This window comes from Chinchilla lanigera, unplaced genomic scaffold (genome assembly GCF_000276665.1).
Source record: "Chinchilla lanigera isolate Chin_1 unplaced genomic scaffold, ChiLan1.0 scaffold00005, whole genome shotgun sequence".
Lineage (NCBI taxonomy): Eukaryota > Metazoa > Chordata > Mammalia > Rodentia > Chinchillidae > Chinchilla > Chinchilla lanigera.
Genome location: NW_004955406.1, coordinates 9,501,534 through 9,518,363, shown reverse-complemented (window position 1 = coordinate 9,518,363; position 16,830 = coordinate 9,501,534). Strand labels below are relative to the sequence as shown.

Below are 16,830 nucleotides of genomic sequence, written 5' to 3'. Positions count from 1 at the left end.
TCACGACCTTGCGCTTGCCAGGCAGGCGCTTTTGCCGCTGCGCTAAATCCCCAGCCCCTTGCAGTACATTTCTTTCGTCAAATTTTGATGGCTGAAGTCCTCTCTAAGTCTTAGACTACAGGACAGCACAGCTGCAGTTTAGAGGAAAAGTACTGCAACTCTTCTAGTTTTTGGACCTAACCAAATCAACAACTTCCTTGCACTACTCAGTTCCAGCACAAAGCGGGTTAAGGTCCTGACACTGAAATAAGCATGTTAGTATACCAGGAGTATTGCAATAAAATTTCACCTTTTGTCAAAACAAAACATCTGAAGTCAGATGGCTGCCAGATTGAGGCTTCATCTGTGTGATGACTTAGCTGTGCTTTTACTCACTGCATCTGTAATGCCATGGAGTAATAGAGACTTAAGGTCCCGCTGTAGCTCAAGCTATAGCCCCTTCCCTATGCTCCCTTCCTTTCTAACTCTGCCTAGTAAGTCTGCCTGTGCTTCGCACTGACATGGTCTGAATTCTTCCACGATTAGAGTCAACAAACCTATTCCTCAGAGCAGAGTAAGGTGCACATCTCCTCTCTGGGGGACTTCCTCAGACCCTGACAGGTGACAATGACATTCACATAGAAGCCACTCATGAAAATTATTGAATAAGCCAGAGTGACTCTTTCTAACTTGCCCACACTGCACAAATAACATTTCTCCTTAAAAATCTATGAAATGAAGCTAAATGTTTTGATACTTTTTTAAAAGAATAGAAACTACACTTTTGATAATAGTATGTCATGTTCTTTTTTATTTAATAAAAAAGAGCAATGCTTCATACTAAACTATAACTTAGTAAAATTTTTCCTGGATCTGAAAAAGCTTACCAGCCCTAGACAAGTCTCACTTGTACGTGTCTCTACACTAACGAATATAACGGACATTTAGTTCTTTATGAGGTTTCTGTGAAAAATTATTTCATTTTGAGTGATGACTCTAATTGCTTAAACTAACACAACAAAATGAGTACTTCCACGGGCTTGGCAAGGTTATCAGAACCAAGTTCCCCACAGCCAAAGCTGAGCAATGAGGAAGGGGTAGGAAAATTAAAGCAGAGATCAAAAAAGGGAGAAACCTGGCATAGGAAAAACACCCCAGTGTGTTCTACCACCAACACTTTTCAGGACGGGAAGATAACTTCAAGCTTTAAATACATATAGTTTCACAGTTAACTGCTACTGTCGGAATACAGACCGCTGTGTGAGTTTGAGGAAGGAATGTTCCATGGTAGACAAAGTTATAAGCAGTAAGGAAACCTGTGAGGGCAGAAAGACAACACAGGAGGGCTAACAGGGACCACACAACAGCATCTGGAGGGCTGGAGGCACACGGGCTTACGTGCCTTAGTGCTTCCCAAAGGCGTGAAAACTACTAGTTGACCTATTATATAGTTATTAAGAAAGTATACTCACAAAAGGAGGGAAAAATAAAAAGCACTTCAGAAACAACTCTATTACAGTTAGTCAAGTGTGACAGCAGAGATCCCCAAAAGACTAACAACTTCATCTGGTGCCTCAGTGCACTCTTAGCACCAGACGGGGAAGATTTTTGATAAAATTTTACTAAAAATACAAAACAAAAATATGTTTGGATTAAAAAGTTCTATGTTTGTACTTAAATTTTTGAAAGATTTTATTAGAATCTAATTTTAAAAATCTAAAATTAGGGACTGGACATGTAGTATAGCGGTAGAGAACTTCCCTGGCACATATGAGGCCCTGAGCCTGAGCTCCGGCACCAAAAACTGAAAAAATAAAAATAAAAATAAAAATTACACATTTGCTCTTATACACAAACTCATTATTACCTAGATATTTTACTTAACCCCAAACCTCATTCTTAAGGCACTATATTAAGAAAGTAGTAAGCATTAGTGATTTTTAGTTCTGAAACTTTAAAAACTATTTGGCTGGGCTGGGATGTAGCTCAATGGTAGTGTCTGCTTAGTATGCCTAGTGCCCCGGGTTCAGTCCCTGGTGCCACAAACAACAAAAAGTTCTTCAGCTGACAAAGTTAGGCAGATTTTATTAAATCTCAGAATACAGAAAGGAATAAGTATGTAGAAAGTAAATGTTAAATTTATTTAGCATTACAATAAGAAAATATATTAGTTTTGTTAATCATGTATAGCTTTGAGGGTGCCTAAAACAGACAAACTTAAAAGACCAACAGACTTCTCAGAGGGGGAACCATTATGCATTAATTTCACAGAAAAGATAACTTTAAGCTTTAAATACATATAATTTCATAGCTGCTACCAGTAGGAAAACAGACCATTGTATGAGTGGGAGGAAAGAATATTTCATTTAGTTGTAGACTAAACATTAATAGTTTGATAACTTCCTGAACTTCCAGAGATCTTATTAAAATAAGATGATGAATATGGCTTTAGTGCTTTTCTGTTTGAAGAAACCAAAGTATAGTACAACAACCATTGATAATTTCCTACCACTTCTGTCTTTAACTCACTATTGTTTGTCTATTTTTTTTCCTGAGAAACTATCTTGAAGATACCAATAGGTAAAATAACAACCATTGATAATTTCCTACCACTTCGTCTGTAATTCGGTGAATCCCCTATTACCATGTTATCCTTCTTTTACCCTTTAAAATAAAAATAAAATAAAATTGCACTAAGGTAAAATCAGGTATTTTTGTAGTAGTAATACAACAGGAAAGCAGCATGAAGCAAACGAAGGGCCACACAGCCCGAAATTTATGCTAGTGAAGTAGCGATTCATACCTGTTAACTACTGTGAATAGAATGAGACACAACACCAAGCTTTCATCTACATGAAATACTACTTTTTAAAATAAATATTTTAAACATTTTGCAAAAAATAATTTACCAAATTTAATGATTCTGTCTGTAGAATATTGTAAACTAATGCCTAATACGGGAAATTTCGCAAGAAGAAATGCACAGATACAGTGAACAAAGTACATCATCATATCCCATGAGGACATTAAGATAAAAAGGGAAACATAAAAAAAATAAAATTTTAAAGCTGTTTTTAAAAAACTGTGATAAATACTGTAGCTCACCATTTTATACCTGCAGATATAGCTGGTGGTACAGTGTGTACCTGGTATGTGTGTGAAGACCTGGGCTCAATCCCCAGCATTGCGAGCAGCAGCATTTTTGCTATATTCAAAATACTGCACAACCATCACCACTATCTATTTCCAAACTCTGTAATCTTCCTAAACAGAAACTTAGTACTCACTAAGCAACATCAAAAATTTTATTATGAAGCAAAATCAAAGTCTGTAAAGAAGTAGTAATAAATGAAAGTCAAATGGTCTGGTTAAAATAAACAGAACAAATACTGCGCCAAAATGCTTCACTATTCTAATTGTGGTTAAAAAACAAAACGGAAGAAAACTCATGGTTTATTGAGACCTCACTAAAAATGGCAACAAAGGAAACGAGTAATATAAGAGTTAAAATGATCTTAGAAAGCTTCTCACAGAGTTTGTTTCGCATATATTTTATTTACTTTTGAATTTTCTCCTAAAGTTACTAGTTTTTTACATTGATAATGTTGAGTTAGAATCCAAGGGTTGTAAGTGGAACTTTAAAAAAAAAGCCAGGGCAAAGAAAAAGGTAGGTAGTATCCTGTCAGAGAAGGAAACAGGGGTAAAGAAGTAAAAAGTAACTCCAGGAGAGTAGTTGGTAGGATCAATATTGGAACTAACACAGTCTGATTCTGCTCTTTCTACCATACCAGGACACCTTGGTAAGAGGGTACAGTTTGGGTATGGCCTTTATCACTTTTTTATTCTATTATCAGACAAAGGACAGTGGTACTCTTTCCTTAATGTTTTTTAAAATTTCCTTTTTTACAACTTTATAGCTTAAAAAATCCATCCAAAACCTCCCCATCTAATTATATTTTAAAATAGTTCCTGTACCCTATTAGACTTTCTTAGAGAATATTTAGAATACCCTAACATAGGAAGATACAGTTAGTATATACTATATTTTATCTCACAGATATATGAGAAAAATAAGATTTTCTTATCAGAATGTGGTTAATCTTGTTTTCATATTTCCTGGGAATATCAAGTAATAGTCACACGATTAGAAAAAAATGGTTTCATAATAATGTATACTATATCTAGAGGCATGCAATATATATTCTTGAGGTATAACTATAATGATTAAAAGTCATTTTATTCATACACATAAATAAAACTAGTAATGATGAAAAGTTTCTATTAACTAGAATTTTTAACCTCATATTTTTGAACTCAGGGAAAATTCAGGAAAAAGGCAATGTTTTGTAAATATATTAAATTATTAAAATTTCATTCTACTGCATCTCTAATTTACCTCTGCAATTTCTATCCTTTTGGCAAGATCATCAAGAGAAAGACAGCTATCATCAGAAGGCAGGCTCTCCTGCAGACTGTAGGACGCTTCTTCCGGAGAAAGATCTTGAAGGAGATCAGAATCATCGTCTTGGTTATCATGATAGGAAAGAGAATCTTCAGCATCTTTTAAGCATCCTTCCAAAAGGCTATTCAAATAGTCTTCTGCTTCCTTACTGACTCGATCTTCCTTATCTCCCTTTTCCTCTGGGGCCATATACACTTCTGGACGCAGTGTACTTAAGTCAGATGTTTCATTATTTTCACAAAATACATTCTCAGAGCCAGTCTCTGAGTCACTCTGACCCTGTGGTGATTTTCCATCACTGTCTGTGAGATCAGGTTGCTGCAGCTCATTTAATGCATTGTTCTCAGGTTGGTCCGCAGGCACCGCCTTAGAAGCATCCTGAAGTGGCAAATGAAGTTCTTTTCTTTGAGTCTGTGAAAATTTACCCTCAGAAATCAACACAGGAGGTATACGGTCACAACCTGGTAAGATCAATGGCTCTATCATTGATTCACTAGAGGGTAACACCTTAGGGTCATCAGCAATAGCCTCTAGTGTGGCCACATCTGGGCAGTCCTCTGTGGGAGCCTCCTGCAAGCGGCTGATGTCCTCAAAAGCATTCTCGGCACACTCTGCCCCTGAGCTGCTCCCAGCTGTCTCTGAGGACTGGGTGTGGAGCTCCTGCGCGGCTTCAGCGTGGCAGAGCGGCTCCTCCGTGTGGTCCTTTCCTGCAGTTACTGAAAGGCTCAGGGAATCTGCCTGGCTGTCCATCTGACTGTGGCCAGCACTGCTCTCCTGGGGCTCTCCTTTATGCTGGCTTTTTACACTTGGTTCCACGCCAAGACAAGTTCCACTCTCTAAAGATGAAGAAAAATAAGTTGTTTTAACGTTCCATTTGTAGAGAAGGGAAGAAATATATGACACTGTAATACACGTAACGTAACAATACTCTAACCCTGTAAATAGAAATTCTGTCTGCTGCATTATATTTTAAAAGGTATTTACTAAATACCTAACATATTTAGTAAATAATCCTTTACATATAAAAATTAGATTTCTGAAAAGCTTGTTAACATGAATAAATGAGTACTGTATTTGAACATAATTTTTCAAAGGTTTGAAGGATATCTCAAACGTTTTGGCCCTTTACATTTAAATTAATACATCTACTGGCTTTCTGATTTAAATTAAGTTGGAAAAATTATTTTCATTGTATTTAAGATATGGCATAGGTGAGCCAATGGTGCATATCTGTAATCCCAGCCATTCAGAAGAGGCAGGAGATCTCAAGTTTGGAGGCCAGCCTGGGTGCTTTGCGAGACCCTTACTTAAAATAAAAAAATAAAAAAGGGCCAGAAATAAAAAGGGAGCTCAGTTTAAAGGTCCTAGGTTCAAGCCCCAGTACTGAAAAAAATAAAAAAAACATAGTATACCAAGTAAATATTTCTGCAAGAACCTGAGTAATATAGTTACATTCAAAATTTAAAAAAATATTGGTCTGGCCGGGCATGGTGGCGCATGCCTGCAATCCCAGCACTGGGGAGGCTGAGGCAGGAGAATCACTGTGAGTTCGAGACCAGCCTGGGCTGTAAAGTGAGTTCAAGGCCAGCCTGAACTGCACAGTGAGACCCTGTCTCAAAAGACAAAAAAAAAGAAAATATTGGTCTGAGGCTAGGAATGAAGCTCAGTGGTAGAGTGTTTGCCTAGCATGTGTGGGGTCCAGAGTTTAATCCCTAGCAACAGAGAGAAGAGAGGAGAGAGGGGGAAGAGAGGGAAGGGGAGATGGGAGGGGAGGTGAGAAGGGAGGGACGGGAAGGGACAGAGGAGGGGGGAGGGGAGGAGAGAAGGGAAATAATGGTCTGGTCTACTAATACTAAAGGGACAATAGTCTGTGCTGTTCAAACTTGAAGATATGTGTTCACTCTGGCAGCACATATACTAAACTGGAATGATGCAGAGATTAGCACGGCTCTTCCTGCATAAGGATGACATGCAAATTTATGAAAAAATATAAAATCCATATTTTACATGTACCAACTCCCCACAAAGAATGTAATCATATGCACTACAACATGCACTAAAAACATTAAGAACTGAAAAAACTGTAATCCCAGCAGTGGAGAGGCTGAAGTAGGAGGACTGCCGCGAATTCGAAGCCCGCTTGGCCTCCACGGTGAGTTCAAAGCAAGTCTGGACCCTATAGGAAGACCTTGTCTCAAACAAAACAAAACAAAAATAAAAATGAAACAAAAAACCTGAGAAATAAATTTGAATATGATACCCTTAATAAATGCCTTTTCAAATTACTAGAAACGTCTTAAAGCAAGGTAGCAAAGAACAGCAATAAAAAGAATAAGTTTTGGCAAGCTGCAGAAAACAGGTTTGAATTTTGATACTGGTTTCAATTTAACTGAAATAAAATTAACTTAAAATATTAAAATATTATTTTTCACTTTAAAAATCCTCACGTAAGCAGGGCATGTTGGCACATGCTTATAACCTCAGCAGTCTGGAGACCGTGGAACCAGGATCGCTGTGAGTTTGAGGGAGGCCTGGCTGTAATAGTGAGGTCAAGGCCAGCCTGGAAGTACACAGTAAGACCCTGTCTCAAAAAAGTACGTCATGAAAATAATGAATTTAAATTGCACTGATTGGTAAATAACAGAGTACACAACCTGCTCATCCTCAGTTTATTGGGGTGTTTAGCATTTTTAGTTAGTTTTAACTTTTTAATGGGCATACTGTTTAATTTAGAAAAATAACAGCCCAATGGTAAAGAAAGACAACAATAATTTTATTCCATTCTTAATAACTGTTAACTAACAATTGAGGCCCATGAAAAGGCGTTTCTTTAAAACAATCTTCAGATTTCAGAGAATTCGGGCCTGGGGCTAATGCCCTGAACTCCTGAATGCTGAGGGGCAGTTAGCAGAGTTCACAGCACCTCCGCTCTCACAGATGCAAGCAGCAAATGAGGATCAAGAGAAAGAAGAAAAGGCTGCCTTCTGGGAAATCCTGCATCCCTTCTTTCTCCCCACCCAAAAGAATCAGAGTTTAGGAGACTACAACAAAAAGCACAGACATTTTGTTCCTCATAGGTTGCTTGCTTTGCCACTGAGCTTGCTGGCCTGTACCTCTGTTTAGATCTCAAGAGCTAGGAAAAGGACCACAGCAAGATGGAAAGGGGCCATGCCTCTCTCCCACAGGTTTCCAGGACCCAAAAGTTGCCAGTTAACCGTCACTGTCAACCTGACTCTGAGAGAGGTGACTGGGACATGGGGCCATTGTACTCCACTGATGTTCCTGGCTGTGGATGCTGCTGGGAGACAGGGTCCCTGGGGGCGGGTACCCTTGGCGTTGTTCCCCTGATCTGTTTCCCAGCCACCAGGAAGTGAGCAGTTTTGCTTTACCACATCCTTACACCATGTCAATATCCCTAACTTGCCTTGTAAGAGAAAAAGTAGATAAAGATTTGAAAAAAAAATTTTTTTTTACAGAGGAAAGGGCCACTTAATAATAACATTATCATCTTGTACCTTCTGGGCCACTCACCTAAACTACCTGATAGTTCCTCTTCAATATCAGAGCTCTCGGGCCCAGGAACATAAAGCTCAGCACTATAAACTGGTAATAATTCCAAGCATCAGGAAAGAAAATCACCCTAAAACATATTTATCTTTATTTCCTAGTTTTTACAATAAACAAATGTATCTAGAAAACAGTTTCTAAAAATCTTTTGACATAAGACACAGGTGGTATAAAGTACATTATTAAGCGCTTTAGAAATATAAAGTATATCAGATATTAGTCAATCAAAAAGGGTGGAAGGATAAGTTGTAACATAAATTATCAAGACAATTTTTAATCATCTAGACTTACAGAATAGATAAGGTCCATTTGGCAACTGTTTTTTCAAACAGGAAAGGATGTCTAAATACAGCAAAATCAATTCCATTTCAGGGCATTTTTGTACAGTTTTTTTTTTTTTTTTAATAGTCTGTTAGATACATATAGCTACCTACTGAAAACATGGAAATGATTTTATGTTTTTATAAGAATTTAGACTTTATAATTCCTACTACTAGATGTCTAAAAATAGAATTATATGATATAGAAAAAATCTTGCTTTTCTATTTTTCTAGGAGAAGGATATGTAAAAAAATGTAAATGCAAAAAGATTCCTCCACAGCAATTCCGATGTAACACTTAGAAAATATCACAGGAAAATAGTCCTTTTATATACCTTACTCACTTAATTTAAACACATACCCGACTCTTTGGCTGTAGCTCCTTTTGCCTTTGATTCTTCAGATACTATTAACTGGGTAAAGCATTTTCTTCCGAGAGACTTTTCTATAGCTTCTATCTAAACAGTTTAAAATGAAAACTTTTTTAAAAATTGTTGAATTAAATTAGAAAGTTGAAGATAACCTGAGAAAGGTTTCTTCATTTTCTAAAATATTCCATACAACAGACATAGGACATTAACATTTTCCCCATAAATATTTTCAAAAGAAACTCTTACCTTATGTTTGGATAAAAGAGGTCTGTAGAAAAAGAGAGAAAAGAATTTGTAAAAAGTACAGCATGCTTCGAAACAAATGTCACTGAAATGGCTATGAAAAAAATACAGCTTCTCTGGACTCTAATATTAGCACAGAACATTTCCATGGCTGAAATACTACCACCGGCTTACTTAGCTCAAAGTGCAGCTATATCATGTGTTAATCTCCTTAAAAGCCAATTATTATTGAAAACACTTAAAGAAGCTACAAATACTGAAATCTAGAAGTAAAAAAAGAGTGTTAACCTTTTGCTAATAAGTTATTGAAAGACTATTTCACGCATGTGTATTTTTAAAAATTTCAGTCTATGTGATAGTCTAAAGCAGATTATGGCAGAAGGTAATGTTGAAATTATCCATCAAAACAGATTATCAGAAAAGTAACTTTGAATATTAAATTTTAGGGGATACTCAGCAGATGTATATATTCAACAAAAGCATGGGGAAAAATATGCACAACCACTTTATTATTTATAATATCCAAAATCCAGGAACAACCCAAATGTCTATAAAAAATAAGAGTGGACAAATTGCTGCAGAGTCACACAATAAATGTGCATTGCAATAAAGCACAGCAGACTTCCATTATACACAACAGCATGTAACACACATACACAAAAAGCAAGATGTAACAATCAATATTATATATGAAATTACAGAACTGGAAAAGAGTAGTTAGGCAACTCAGAGAGTGGTGACCACTGGGGGCCAATATGGGCTTGATACTGTGTGAGAAAGCCCTTCAGGAGGCTAGAATGTTCTGCATCTTGGATCTTGCCAGAGTGATAGTCACATGGACAAATAGGTACATGGAAAGATTTATCAAGCTTTGACACTTAAATTTTTTTTTTTTATCTTTTTGAGACAGGGTCTCACTATGCAGTTCAGGCTGGCCTTGAACTCACTTTGTAGCCCAGGCTGGTCTCAAACTCGCAATGATCCTCCTGCCTTAGCCTCCCAAGTGCTGGGATTACAGGCATGCACCACCACACCTGGCTATACTTAAATTTATGACAAGCAAATATCTTGAAATACTATAAAATTTTATGAACAATCATTTGGTACAATTTTCTAAAGATACTATGCTCATCTTATGTTCAGTAAACATTTATTAAATACTTTAAACATTTCTAACACATTAGAAGTTACTAATTCCAGAGGAAAGGCATGAAAGGTATCCATGTTATTTTGCGTTTTTTTAAATCTTTATATGATTCCATTATTTTAAAATGCTATGAAGTTGAAAGTTAATCTACTTAGCATGTTAAAGAATTAAGTTATAATTAAAAATCCCTGAAACTATTGTTTCAAAAGTTCAAATTCACTAACACACAAAAACTTTCAGCAGGAGAGGGGAATGAACATTCACCTTGAGACCAAGAATCTTTCTTCAAAGGCCACCTTCAAAACAATAAAATCCCCAAGAGAGTTCTGTATTTTCTGCTAAACAAGTTATTTGTAACTGTTTCAAATATTAACAAATAAAGCTCTAGTTTTCACGTTTGTGACAGAAAAAGAGGAAAAGCTATCAAAGAACAGCCAGTCTTTTAGCTTTTGAGAAATGACTGCCTGAAGCCCAGAAATCTGTACTAGTTTAAATACTATCACAACCCCTCACACTAAGAATTCTGAGTCTTCGCTGGGGATATAGCTTAGCGGCACAAGTGCCTGCCTGGCAAGCACAAGGTCCAGAGTTCTATTCCTACTACAAAAAAAAAAAGAACTCAGAGTCTTCAAATAAATAATTTTTTAAAAAACTAAGTATGAGGCAGCGCACACCTGTAATCCCCAGCACTCAGAAGGCTGAGGCAGGAGCACTCGGAACTCACTTTCCTGTGAGTTCAAAGTCAGACTGGGCTACGTAAGTGAGCCCAAGGACACCTTGAACTGCACAGTGAGACCCTGTCTCAAAAGCAAAACAAAACAAAACAAAAAACTAAGTATGTTATTATCACTGTAATTTAGTTTTAGAAATCCAATTCCATGATACAAGTGAAGCAATTAAAATTTAATTGATAAATGCAGCTTTCCATCTGAAGTATTCTGGTTAAATACAGTACTATATTTACTTCCTAGAATTAGATTACTCTTTAAAATGGTATGTTTTTTGTATAACACACATATTGGCAAGCAAAATAAAAAAATTTTAATATACAGTTTAGTCCATCTGAATCACTAATTTCTTAACCAAAATGATACTAAAATTAGAAGTTATATTTTAAAATCTCTAATCAGAAGGATCTTTTGAATTTACATAAAGCTCAACTTTTATTGAGTTCAGTGTAAGAAAAACAGAAAAGCTAAGAAAGGAACTCCATATTTCTATTATACCCATTTTAATTTCTCCAGCTGAAAACATCAAAAAAAAATGGATCTTGTATTTCAATATTCAATATAATCCAATATTCTACTCCAACTCACTATAAATAAAATGTGATATACTTACTCTTGATGTGTTGAGCAAAATTTAGCAAGCTGTTCAAAATCTTCACCATTAAATCCTTTCTCTGAATTCCTTAAAGGTGTAACTGTATGCGGTTGTACAGTTTTCCATTTTGCTTCTAAATTTAAAATATTTGTTAGTCACTGGCCTTTACAAAGCACATTTAGAAAGGAAGAAACAGTTAACTGGTACCACTGATAAAAATTAATATGCAAAGTTATCTTTTCAAACAACCCAAAAGTTAACACAGAAATAGCTAAGTGATTACTTTGCAATATAAGTAAATATCATCCCAGAGACTAAATTACCCAGTAGGGCATGCAGTGTGAACAGGAGAAATGCAAATAGATGCAAGCATCATTTCCTGGCATGATAGGAAGAGCAAAATAGAAAGAGAAAAGAATTTTCTTACAGCAAAATAGACCCATGATAAAAATGCTACATTCTTTGCAACTCCTCCACCCCGACCCCTGTAATGCTGGGAATCAAAGCCAGGGCTTCCTGCGTGACAGATAAGTAAGCGCTCTACCTTGGCTACACACCCAGTCGCATACTTTGCCATGTTTCTAACAAAACTGGGTCAAATATTTTAAGTTTCTAGGTAGCAAGTTGTTACAGTGCTGATAGTTCCACAGTCTATGTTAGTCTGTACTCACCCCACTGTTCTTGAATGGCAGAAAGATTTGCCAGCAACTGCTCATGATACAGTCGTTCAAGCTGAATAAATTTCATTGCTTTCTCATCTGAATAGACAATTTGAGGAAAACAGAAATCCAGACTACTGACATTAAACCCTATGTTTGAAAAGTAATGTCATACAGAAGTTGAGAAACATTCATCTGACCAAAAAATGAGGTGACTCTATTTTTTAACTTTTTTTTTTTTTTTGGTTTTTCTCCGGTACCGGGAACCGAACTCACGACCTTGCGCTTGCCAGGCAGGCGCTTTGCCGCTGAGCTAAATCCCCAGCCCCCTTAACTTAAATGTATCTACAGTAATATTTCTTGGTTTTGAAGTAGACACACTTTACTGCAGTATGTTCTGCAGTAGGTACATGGGTTCTATACTATCAGCAAAGAGAAAGTAAGAGGTTTTAATGCTCACAGAATGCCTGTTTGCTAGTATATTCCAGCAAAGTCAACTAAAAGGTATTTAATTGGAAACAGGGCCAGAGGAATCTTGGCATCTACGCGTTATCCTTACTTCCCTCCTTCAATGACTTTCTGCTCAGCAACTCTGTGATTGTTTAGGCAAGTGTCTGTCTCTGGTTTCAGCCCACCTTGATCCCTGTTTCCCACTGACGGCTTTTTCCCAAGACCAAAGGATCACCTACCTAAACAATGACAGAGCAAAAATTACACAGATCTTTTGAAAAAAGTTCACTTGCCATGGTGATTTTCATAATTATGTGAGCCCCCTTTGCTGCAGATCTTCCTATGAAGTTTTGTCTTCCCATGTGTATCACACATATGTGCACCTTAGGAGGTCAAGATACACTGTTCAGCTGACTGACTTTCTCTGGGCAATGTTCTAAATGTTGACCCAGAAAAAAAGAGGAGAAAAACTCACAGTTTAGTTTAGCTTTCTGTTCTTCCCACAAACACTCAGAGGTCAGCTCTCCCTCTCATCTGTGGTCTTAAAGACATCCCTGGGATCATAAAGTAAGCCAGGAAAAGTAGGAACAATTCTTTTCTCCTCTGCCCATGACTCAAAAATACCAGTGTCTCTCAGACTTTCTAGAACATAAAAAATTATCTGAAAAAATTGTGAAAATATGGATTCACAGGTCTGACCTTGCCTCTCCAAGCTCTGATACTGAGGCCTGTGAACTTGCATTTCTAAGATGCTGGTACTGCTGGTCTATGCTGCACTCTATCAGATACTAATTATTTTGTTAAGAAAAAGAGACAGTTCCTCCTTCATGTCCACAAGAATTAGATTCCCCACACTTAGGAACAAACTGCCATTGTCTGAAGTTGTATCTCAGTTCCCTTGACAGGGTTTAGTATAGCAACTACTTATCTTCCATCTGGTGAAAGTCACCGAGATTAGAAAGAAAATTACATTAATGGGGAAAAGCAGATGCTTAGGACACATTCCGTCTAGAGAGTACAGCGGTACCTTAGTACTTCTCATTAATTGGTTCTGGGATGCTCAACAAGTACGCAAACCATGACTATCAAAGAAACTGTCTTGGCTAGAAAGGATAGCTAAGTCAGAAGGCAATCGACAATGACAAGTGTGGATGGTTCCAGAAAAATTTCTGGAAAAACAGGTGTTTCGTGCATCTTGTTTTCTGATGTAGTTCTACGGGTACATGCAACTATTAAAACTCACTTAAACCATATCATGTGTACATTTTATTATATAGACCTCAATTTTAAACAATGGGTTATTCTCTAACAGTTGTATGAATTTCTTCCTGCACTTAAAAGGATACAATCTTCTTCCTGGAAATATGATTCTGCTATCTGTTAAAAAAAAAAAAGAGGATATTAAATTACTATTTCGGTAAAAAAACAAATTTGAAAAAAATCAAAATCTTAACTGTTTCTGATATGAAATAAAGAAAACCCTTATGTAACTATGCTTATCAGTTCAGAAGAACTTTGTGGGCGCAGGGCACAATTCTAAAGTCTTCCTCATTTCAAGCAAAGCAAGCACAGGCACTCTGGAATTACACAACTGCAGTCTTTCTATTCTAAGTGCAAGGCATAGCAAATTTCTCTCATTCATTAAGAGTTTAGAAGCGAGAACTCTAAAGAATGAGAAAAATGCTACCAAGGATTACAAAGGTGTAACATGAGTAAAGGGATTATTTTCTTTATTGTGAATCAAAAAGCAGAAATATGTCATGGCATGTAAGACCTTTGCATCCCCTCCATTTCATTCCTTGTTCACAACCTACCAGCCAAATACCTCACAAGACGCTGGCTTTTGTTCGGTCTTTTTGAGACAGGGTCTCACTATGCAGTTCAGGCCAGCCTTGAGCTCACTTTGTAGCCCAGGCTAGTCTCAAACTCGCAGTGATCCTCCTGCCTCAGCCTCCCCAGTGTTGGGACTATAGGCATGAGCCACCATGCCTGCTACACTGGCTTTTTGTTTCTGTTTGATATTTTTAAAAATGATCAGGCCAAGTGTTAACAGTTGAGTAATGCTGTCTGGAATATGCAGAGTGCTGCACATGATAAAGAGCACCAGATAGAGTCCAGAGACCCAGGAACTGGCCCCAGCAAAGGTTTGTCACATGAGATTCATTCTACAGTACCTTTAAATTGAAATATTCTTTGACCTGGGCAAAAGTTTCTGGCCTCAGCTACTGTGGTAATGGGGCTGGCAGTTAACAAAAGGAGACTAGGAAAGCAACATACTTAGGAGAAAGACCAAGCTTCCATTTTGTACCTCTTAAATTTGAAATGCCCTAGATAGTTAAGGGTGGAGTCCAGGGGAAAAAATTGGGTGAAATATACCAGACAGGATGAAATCACCTACAAAGTTAGAATAGAAGAAATTCAAGAACTGAACCCTGAAGTACTTCAATGTTGACAAAATTAGTGAAATATGATAACTCAGCAGATGTGCCTGAGAAGGCCCAGCCAGTGAATGGGTAAAAGCCAAGAAGGAGTGGTCCCAAAAAGTAAATCAAGACAATATTTCAGACAGGCATGGCTGTAATCCTAGCTATTCAGGAGGCCGAGACCAGGCTGGGCAACTTAGCAAGATCCTGTCTTAAAATAAAAATGGATGGAGATGTAGCTCAGTAGTAGAACGCTTGTCTAACATATGTGAAGCTGTGGCGGCTTCAATTTTCAGTACCACAAAAAAAGAGAAACAAAAGGAAAGGACTGGATTGGATTCAAGGGAGCTGGACATGTAGTTCAGCAGTCAATTATGTGGCACATGGTTCAATCCCCAGAGCAACAATAAGAACAAAAGGAAAATGCTTCAAAATAGATTGTGTAAGCAATTTGTGAAAGTGTCTGACAGCTTCAGTGAGATGTAAACTTAGCTGAACACTAACCACTGGACTGACAGATTACTGGTAACCTTCATCATGAAATTTCTGTTAAGTAGTAGGGAGAGAAGTCAGGTTAGAGTGAGTCAAGGGAGAAGCTGGCATGGGATATAAAGTAGAATTCTTATCTAAAATGTTTTCCTTGTCCGAAATGTTTTTAAAAAATTATGAAGAAATCAGAGAAATCCTAATTAAAGGACATTCCAGAATTCTTGGCCTCTTCGTACATACACTATGAAAGTTCAGAAGAGGAAAAAAACCCAAAAAGCAGCACACTGTTCTGGATTATGAAGACTAAAGAATCTTGATGATCAAAGGCAAGATGTCTCATTTCACTGGATCCTGGGCTGGGCGGTACACTGCTGTAACAGCACAAGTGAAACAACGTAAGAGTAATTTGAAAGGAGCTGAATATTAAATAATATTACTGTATCAATGTCCAATTTCTTAGGTTTGCTAATGGCTCTGCTGGTTATAAGAGACTGTCCTTTCTCCTGGGATAAATGTGCACAAATATGTAAAGTGATAGAATGCTTTCAAATTACTTTAAAATATTTCAAGTGAAAAAGGTGGGTGTGGGTGTTGGGTAAATACGTGTGCATGCGATCATGATGGCAGAAGAGAAAGCACAAAACTTTGACAAAATGTCAACTGGCGAATCTAGGTAAAAGGCACCACATGATGTACTAGGATGTCAAGTGAATGAACTGTAACTCCACCGCTTTCTGATTTATGTGGCCCTCGGGAGGTGACAGGATAATCTGCATTCTGGTGCTGAGGAGGCAGCCATCAGCTGACTCTTGTCACCCTAATATCTGTGTCTGGAGGTCTTAAGTGACCCCTTGCTAATATCCAGTCTTGATTTCTTTCTTTCTTTTTTTAAAATTTGTTTGTTTTTTGAGACAGGGTTTCATTATGTAGTTCAAACTGGCCTTGAACTCATTATGTAGCCCAGCCTGGCCTCGAATTCTCAATGATCCTCCTGCCTGAGCCTCCTTAGTGTTGGGATTACAGGTGTGTGCCACCACTGTGCCTGACCATGCAGTCTTGATTTCTAACAAGCAATCTCTAAGTTAGTGATAGTGAGGACAGTGCTGGCTACTTAGTATTTATTTGGCTTTTACTGTGTACCAAACACTACGTTAAGTGCTTCTATGTGCATTACCTCACTTAATCCTCTACAGCATCACAGAAGAAACAAAACAAAAGCCGCCTAGCTCTAATCAAAGTCCATGCTTTTTTTAAATCACCATTACATTCTCTAAGCTCCTTTCTCAGGAGAGGACATATTGCTGAGATACTTAGAAAACATAACACATAGGACTCAGTACACTGGTACATGTTTCTGAGAAATAAAGGTAGAATTCTGCCTTAAAAAAACAAAGCTA

General features: G+C 37.3%; 1 protein-coding gene across 1 annotated transcript in view; it reads right to left on the bottom strand.

The window, feature by feature from the left end:
• Positions 1–16,830, bottom strand: part of Cnst (consortin, connexin sorting protein) — a 90,352-nt gene that overhangs the window by 13,429 nt on the left and 60,093 nt on the right. Inside the window, exons 4-9 of the mRNA XM_013520444.1 lie at positions 13,868–13,898; positions 12,084–12,170; positions 11,431–11,545; positions 8,946–8,967; positions 8,690–8,786; positions 4,376–5,277 (exon numbers count right to left, since the gene is read on the bottom strand). Coding sequence (XP_013375898.1) covers positions 4,376–5,277; positions 8,690–8,786; positions 8,946–8,967; positions 11,431–11,545; positions 12,084–12,170; positions 13,868–13,898 — 1,254 coding nt within the window. The remainder of the gene's footprint in view (positions 1–4,375; positions 5,278–8,689; positions 8,787–8,945; positions 8,968–11,430; positions 11,546–12,083; positions 12,171–13,867; positions 13,899–16,830) is intronic.